The sequence below is a fragment of the Seriola lalandi genome, unplaced genomic scaffold, assembly GCF_002814215.2.
Source record: "Seriola lalandi dorsalis isolate HSWRI2012SDOR001 ecotype SW California unplaced genomic scaffold, Sedor1 jcf7180002054619, whole genome shotgun sequence".
In the NCBI taxonomy this organism is placed as follows: Eukaryota; Metazoa; Chordata; class Actinopteri; order Carangiformes; family Carangidae; genus Seriola; species Seriola lalandi.
Window position 1 is genome coordinate 81,198 of NW_019525172.1, and position 8,267 is coordinate 89,464.

An 8,267-nucleotide genomic window follows, 5' to 3' on the forward strand; every position below is an offset into this window, starting at 1 on the left:
GGGGGGGGGGGGGGGGGGTCAGAGGCTTGGGCACAAATCAATTCACCTGAGAGACGCATTATTGTCTTCGGTTTCAGGCGAGGAAGAGCTGAACGCTATGAAAAATTAAAAGGATGCCAGTTAGTTTAAAGGATCGAGCCAGAGAACTCCACAGACGCGCACACACACACACACACGCGCGTTGAACTAACTGCAAAAAAAGACACATCGCTCAAATTTAATACTTAAACTTGTTAGTATCCCACGTGTTGAGTCAAACTTTCTATTGAGTGACTTTAAAACTACATGTCGGAATACGGCCTCTGTAGAAGAGAACACAGTTCATTTATCTGCAACATGCACATCATCACGCACACCGTTCACGCATAGGTGTGTGTTGTATACTGATATAGTATACCTTTCTTCACTTTGCTGACCACACTGTGTGACACAAAGCCGTCATTACACCGTGCAGAGAGCACGGCGTGTGCAGCTTGTTCTCAGGCCCTCAAAGTGCAGGTGCAGTAAAAAATATTTATTTACTTAAGCTGAGGTGAAGTAGAGCAAATGCATAAAAAATGTGGTTTTTCGTGGGGGGAAAACTTAGCTGGAAACGGTTCAGTGGCACTCCTTACCACACTTGGTGGGAACCTCAGATCTAATGACAGGGAAGGACTTTTGTGTTTGCATGTGAGTGCGTGTCTTTGCAGCCCACTCTTTTGTTCAACTGTCAAACTTTTCTGACGGCCTTTGCACGATAAAGCAGAGAGAGGCCATTTTGTGCTGCGCTGTTGGGATGACGGCATTGTTTTCCATTGTTTTCTGCTGGCCTTTTGTTGCAGCGTCATTCTCCGCAGGACTGTAACTAACAAAAAAAAGAAAAAAGAAAAAAAGAAGAAGGACAATGTCCTTTTCTGGCTCCATTTTGCCGAGCATCTCATCTCACTGAAGCTGCAGACGGTCACCTCGGCCTCTCCGTCTTCACTCCAGGCTCCTGCATCCAACCTCTCCTGTCTAGTATTAATAGGGTCACTCACTGTCTTCGTGCGCTAGCCAGCCCACTGTGTCTGTGGTCCAGAGCCAGCCAAGCGACCGTATCGTTTACACTTCTCCATTTTCATTGTTGATATTTACTTCTGCAATTATCTCTCCACTTCACCCTCGGCTGAAGATGATATGCTGAAGTTAACGCTGCTGCTTCCCTCCTTCAGTCTCCTGTTGCTCACACATAAACACACTGACAGAAGGCCTGACCGACAGATGCGCAAAGACATGAGAAAAAAGAAATGAATACAGTTTGATGGGTGGTTTCATCCAAATATGTGACCACAAGTGATTGAATTTGGCAGCCGGAACCCCAAAGGTTGCTTTCCAGCATCCCTCCAAAAACAGTCAGTGCAGGTGATCATTTACCATTCAACCTGTGCACAGGTAAATAAAAAAAGACCTAATACCCACGGACCCACATTTTCGTTTTCTCTGTTTTTTGCCCCTTCAGTGTGCGGTGGATCACGACCAAAGGAGCCATGGAGGCCTCACAGGACCTCAACGAACAGATGGTGAGTTAAAGGCTACTGTATGTGTGTGTGTGTGTGTGTGAGTGGGTGTGGGTGTGGGTGTGTGTGTGGGCGGCTGAGTATACCTCGTATCGGCCACACAAGTCTGAGGTATGGGTGCAATGGAGAGATGCGTGGATGTGTGTGTGTGTGTGTGTGTGTGCACTAACACACAGCAGATGTGGTTCAGTGAGGGTACAGTAACCATATGGCAGCAGTCAGAGTGAATGAGACGTGGACATAGACATCGATTTAGGAACCGTGTGTGTGTGTGTGTGTGTGTGTGTGTGTGTTTGTGTCTGTGTGTGTGTGTGTGTGTGTGTAATTCAAGTGAGTTCATTGTCATTGAAGTTACTGATTAATTCAATTTAAAAAGTTGGACTTATTTTTTGTCACTCCCATATCTTTTAGACCTCAAACACGTGCTTCTGCACACACACACACACACACACACACACACACACACACACACACACACACACACAGACAAACACACACAGCCTGAGTGTTTGTTAGTGTCTCGGCACAGCAGGCTGTCTCTGCGTCACGTCAGCACAGCGTCCCAGTTCTGCTTGTTTAAAGATCAGGCCGTATTGTTGGGAAAATGATTTTGGCGGCGAGCGAAGTCCACTCGCATTTCAAAGTCGTTAGTCAGCCACCAGAACAGGTGTAATTTCATCTCCTCCTCCTCCTCCTCCTCCTCCTCCTCCTCCTCCATCAGGCCTGGTTCTCTCTCTCCCTCTCTCTCTCTCCCTCTGACCTGCCAGCCTCGGCAGTAATAATAGCACGAAGTGGGACAGAGCACATGAAGTATGTTGTTTTTCTCCCACTTTTTGTGTTGCTCTGTCAGACTCGCCCCGGCTTAGATTACGGGCTGACCCCAGTGGAGTACTGTCACTCACACATACTGTACAGTGCATGAACACAACAACACACACACATAGAGACTTATTAAGTGAGGAAGAGGGAGAGAGAGAGAAAGAGAGAGAAAGAAAGAAGGAAAGAAAGACAGAAAGAAAGAAAGAAAGAAAATGAGCATCCATCTTGTCTTGCTGCCATCCAAATATCAAATATTGATGTCCGTATTCCACAATTACTTCACCTGCTTTAAATAGGGCAGTGATATCATTTATAATGTGAATTTGAGCTGCGGCTCACAGACATTGATTAATTGTTCAGGTTAGAAATGAGACCTCAGAGCAAGGGCAGAGATTTTAATCATGTCACGCAGACCTACGAGCCTATAGAGGAGAGATTTGTGACTTCTCGGGGTGTTTGGTCTTTACCTTTTTATTTGCTCGAAATGTTCGAGTTTACGACATAAAGCTGCTAGTCGGTGAAGTGTAGTTGATTAGTTGTTGTGGATTTATTTTTGGATCAGAATCTGGTATCAATGATTTGAGGAAATTTGGGGGACGCAGTGTATAATCCACTCTCAGTTTCCACTTTATTAGGTTGCTCCAATATTTTGTCAACCCCCAGTGATAACAGTGGGAAGGACATAATGGTGTGGAAATGGAATTAGGGCAGGGGGGATAACAGTGTATAAGAAAATATAATCAGTAGAGTGATAATGTTGGCCAGGCACTAACCATTATTCCCATTATCAAAATGTTAGAAAATAGTGAAAAATGCCTTGTCACACTTTCCCAAACCAGGTTAACATAATGAAATGTCTTGTTTCGTCCCAGCAGCAGATTTAGTTTAATGTTATAGGAGATGAAGAAATCTTCAAACTGATGTGACACTAATTAAAATTTTCACTTTCGTAAATTGAATTCAACTTCAATTGAAAGTGAAGGTTTTAATTTGTAAATTGATTCGGTAATTGTAATTTGTTTCCTTTGAATGTTTTCCTCTTGTTAAATATTTAAGCTGAAAGTGGCTAATTCTTTTCCTCGCACTGCCTCATTGAAATAGGCGTGTCTCGGGTGGCTAAGAAAACAGCGCAGACCTCACACACAAAGTTTCGGGGAGTTGTCTGTTGACACCTGATACCCCCACCCCTCCCCTCTACCCTTCTACCCTTCTACCCTTTAAAGTCCTCTCTGGCTGCCTGCTTGCCGAAGGCCAGCCTGCCGTCTGGGGTCCTCAGGGAACCCTGGAAGGAGCCCGAGGCAGGGCCAACAGTGGTTAGCCTCGTAATGCTACTTTTAGCTTGTTTAAGTGTCTCGCTCCACCTGTTGTCACATACTTGTTTAGTTTTGGAGAAAAGGTGATAACTGTTTTTTTTTTTGTTGTTGTTGTTTTGTTTTTTTTCGTTGTCGCTGTTGTTGAGTGATGCTGTGAGGTGATGATGAGGAGACATGAATGATGCTGTTTGGACCAAATGTTATATTATGAATTTAGTTAATCAATCATCAATTTGTATGAGCATTAAGCAGATCAGTGTGTATTCATACACATATGAATACACACTCCACACACAGTCTCTCAATGACTCTTGATCCGACAGAGCCCTGATTGAAGCCTCCAGTCTGCTGGCTAGTGGAGGAAGCAGTGAGAGACGGGGGGGGGGGGGGGGGGGGGGTGTTTGTTGACCCCAGAGAGCCTTGTAGGATTTAAACGTATGACCACCAGAAGAAAAAAGTGAGAGAGATGGAGGGGAGGGGAGGGGGGGGTGAAAAAAAGAGGGGAAAAAAGGTTCTTTTAGCCGTAGCCTTTTCCTCTGGTGCGCTGGGAGAGGCCCCAAGTATGGCAGCTGTCCCAGTCTGTGTGTGTGTGTGACAGAAAGACAGAGAGAGAGAGAGAGAGAGACCGAGTTAGAGGAGGAAAGGGGTCAGGTTGCACCCCTCTTTCACCCCTACAACCCCATACAGACACATTCACACAAAGTTACATGCAGCAGCAGTAGCTAAATACGAGCATGGCCCAACCCTGATTGCCAAGATTGCATTGGCGTCATAGACAGTCGTTTCAAAATCTGCCCGGCGACAAGGCATGTGGACAGATCACAGGAGTGTGGAGTGTAACAGCTACCCCCTGGCATCCCTCTAGTAGGCTGGCATCCTGGTTGTGGCACCGAGGTGCACTTCAATTTCAGCTTAGTGTACAGTGATTCTTGTAAGATTTATGTTTAGCTGACAGCTGAGCGTTGCTGAGAGAGTCTGCCGTTCAGACTTCTAGTCCCCTCCGTCTGAGCTGCACGGAGGGAAGAAAATATTTAGGACACTTAATATGTTCATGAAAAAAAAATGCTATTATTCTTGATTTCATTATGGTTGATAACTATGGAAAAGGAGGAGTTGAGGTCAAAGAAAAGCAGACGAGTGAAAAAAGGAAGCAAAATGTAGGGCGTTTCTGTGCTATTGTTTTTTTGTTTCGTTTTTTTTCCTCTGGCGTACTTAGAGAAGTATAATCTGCACAGACAGCTGTTCACACTAATCTCCCACTGTTTATACGTTCTGAACTTATTAACTGTATGTGTAATGACTGATCAAGTTATAAAGAGCGACGCAATGAATCAAAAAGTAAAAACAATGCTGACGTCTTCCCATGGAGCCAAGGTGAAAACTATTTTCGACCAGTAGATTTTCTACTGTTGGTCGCTTTCCTCTCAGTTCCTCTGGAGCTGCTGCTGAAAGGACACTTGTTACTGGGGATGGAGACAACCAAATGGAGATCGCAGGTGGTAAGGAAATACCGAAGTATAAAAACGACAAGTTGTGGTTTTATTTGTCGGGCTATTTCTTGTCTGTAGAAGTGGTGGCAGGCTGATTTTGATTTTGGCTACCCTTGGACAGAACCAGGCAAAAAACTTGCCTCCAGTCTATAAACTAAGCTAAGCTAACTATCATCAGGACGTGAATAAACACATTTCTCATTATCCCCAATTATTCCTTCAATATTTAGGATTTTTACAGTAACGTAGGGCTCAACAATTATTTGAAGTATTACCAAAGTCACAGCGCAGACAAGTGCAATATCCAAATCACAGGAGCTGCAGTTTTTATTGAAAGTAAAATGTGTCATAATACATATCATCCTAAATGAAGCATTGTGGTGCTACAGAGATGCCCCATCCTGCACGTCATATTCTCCAGACGTAAGGGAACAGGCTTTGGTACAGACCACAGCAAAAATCACATCATCATCATTTGTATATTTTTTGCAGTGAAATTGAAATGCAGAAACTACCACTCCCACTAAAATGACTCATCGGAAATCGTAATATCTGACAAAATAATCACAATATGATTTTTTTTTTTTTTTTTGTATGCATGTTGTTCAGCCGAAGTGTAATGTTGTCAGGTTTACTGGAAGTTGGATTCACCCACATAGTGAATTGGTGATTGTTCTATTCAAAAACTATGCTGAGTTTTGGAAACTTGGAGAAATCAGCCTAAGTTAATACCATAGACCAAGGATTCTATGATCATGTGGAAAATGGAATAAGAACTTTTACAGCCATTGTTTTGACATTACTTTTATTTAAGATGCACGAAACAACCGAAACATCTGTCTTTCACCAAAACCTATTCGGTTTTTGCCTTGATCCAGATAATTTATAACTCGTATATAAGAGATCTGAGTGAGAGTCTGGCCGGCCAGCTAGGAAAGCCAGCTAGGTGTGAGGTCAGCAGGTCACAGACGGCCTGTGAGCCAATCACAGTCTGACAGAGTCAAACCCCCCAAACAGACTGGAGAATCCATCTAGAAACCCAGAGCAACCGGCGTGGGCTTTCTAGAGGAACGCACCAGACAGGAAACCACATGATATGTGTGCTTGAGTGTCTGCTGTGTGTGTCTGTGTGAGAGTATATGTGTGTGTGTGTGTGTGTGTGTGTGTGTGTGTGTGTGTGTGTGTGTAGGTGTTTCTTTCTCTGTTATACACATATACTTTGTGTGGTGTGGGACGACTGAGGTCATCTGAGTGGAGACGGTCTCATAACGTGACCATGCTTGTTTAATGGAAGTCAATCAGGGCACAATATTTCATGCCAAGATTCCTCACTTTATTGATCACTCCGAGTTTTCAGGGAAAATCTCATTATTGCCAGATGTTACATTTGTCTCTTCTGAACATTTTAACGTGAAGTTTACTCTCAAAGAAACTACAACAGTAACAACACTGAATTCAGACTCCTCCAAAAATAACGACATTACACGAACAGGAGTCGAAGTAGTAAAACATTTTATTCTTTGTTCCCGCAGCAATGTCCATAAATAGAGCCTTTGATAGCACAGCCCACCTTTTGTTCGCTCTGGTCTGCTCATCTGCCATTGGTTACAAAAAAAAAAAAAAAAAGGAGCATGTTTCCTCATTTTGCTGGGAAGGAAATGAAATTGCAACAATTGTGCTTTGGTTACGGAGGAACCTGCCTGCCATGCCTGCCGCGAGAACTTCCTCTGCTGCTCTGCTGGGAGATTGGATTTCTCTTTCTGCAGCGTAGACTCAGAGAGGTAGCTGAGGGGTCGCCGAGGCCAGATGGGCTGTGACCTGGGTCTGTACTGACTGTACTGCACACTAGGGCTGCAAGGAATGTCTATTTTCATTATCTATTAAATATTTCAGTCTTTTTAAATATATATATATACTGTATATTTTTTATTTCTTCTGTCTTTGCTATGGATCGTTGTGTACTTGTGACTCATGAGTTTAATGCCTGGCTGCAAAAAATGTCTTGTTTTGTCTGAGCGTCAGTCCAAAAGCCAAAGATATTTAATTAACAATGATAAAAAACACAAAATAAAAATCAGACAAGCAGCAAATGCTCCAGTTTGAAAATACGGAACCCGATGCTTTGCACTGATGAATATTTGTGATTGATAAATAAACAATGAACAATCAACAGATTTATCAAACTTGTTGTCAACCTGTTCTCTATACGATCAACTAATCGATTAATTGACAAATTGTTTAAGCAGTCCTGACTGTGTAGATGATATCTGCTTCATAGATGCACCAATCCTACTTTCACTCTCCTGCTACCGGCTCTGACACTTCAACATAGGGTATCCTCCTCTGATTCTCTTTCCCCCCTTCTTCTTTAAAACATGAGGCCATTATGACTCAGTGAATATAAGTGACCTTATCAAGAGGATAAGGTCAGTTATATCCAGTGAATCAGATCAGTGCATCGCTAATCTGAATAACATTAACCCTTAAACCAGCAACCCGCCCTCTTGGAAGTGGTTTGCCTGTACGAGAACATATGGACTTTTTAAAGAGCAACACATTTTTGTGTTTTTTTTTTCTTAAATGCTCTGCTTTGCCTCGTACCTGGACTGTTTTTACAACCGTAACTGAAAGGACAAAGAGTCAAATCTACCAGTAAACCTTTTTAGTAGTACTATGACCAGTATGTAAAAGTTCTCCATACTGGAGTGCTACCATCGCGCAGGTGGAACAGTAGGTGTTAATAGGTCGGAAACTACAATACAACATGTATTGTAATACAACAAACAAAACTTTCCAGTCTCACTGAGACCATTTCAAATTTGCATTTTTTGTTTGAAGTTTCTGTTAGATTTGTTTATGGATGTTTTTAAGATTTCCTAAGGAAGCAAGTTTCCCACAGAGAGACACAGTTTACTCTCCCTGTCCTTGAGTTGGTCCATCTGTCTTCCTGTCTCCCCGTCTGTCTGTCTGTCCCACCTTCTCTTTCTCCGCCGGCCTGCCCGCCTCTTCGTCTCTCCCTGTGTCTCTCTGGCTAGAGTGATGATTCAGGGCCTATTGTGAAGTCAGCAATCCGATACAGAGCCAGCCCGAGAGCGAGGGTGGGGGGTGGG

At 43.3% G+C, this 8,267-nt stretch overlaps 1 protein-coding gene across 4 annotated transcripts in view; it reads left to right on the forward strand.

The window, feature by feature from the left end:
• The window catches only part of eya4 (EYA transcriptional coactivator and phosphatase 4), a 44,993-nt gene that overhangs the window by 2,929 nt on the left and 33,797 nt on the right, over positions 1–8,267 (forward strand). For all 4 annotated transcript variants that reach the window (XM_023420127.2, XM_023420129.2, XM_023420128.2 and 1 more), the window contains exon 2: positions 1,478–1,538. In XM_023420127.2, the coding sequence (XP_023275895.1) occupies positions 1,506–1,538 (33 nt within the window). In that variant the 5' untranslated portion in view covers positions 1,478–1,505. The remainder of the gene's footprint in view (positions 1–1,477; positions 1,539–8,267) is intronic.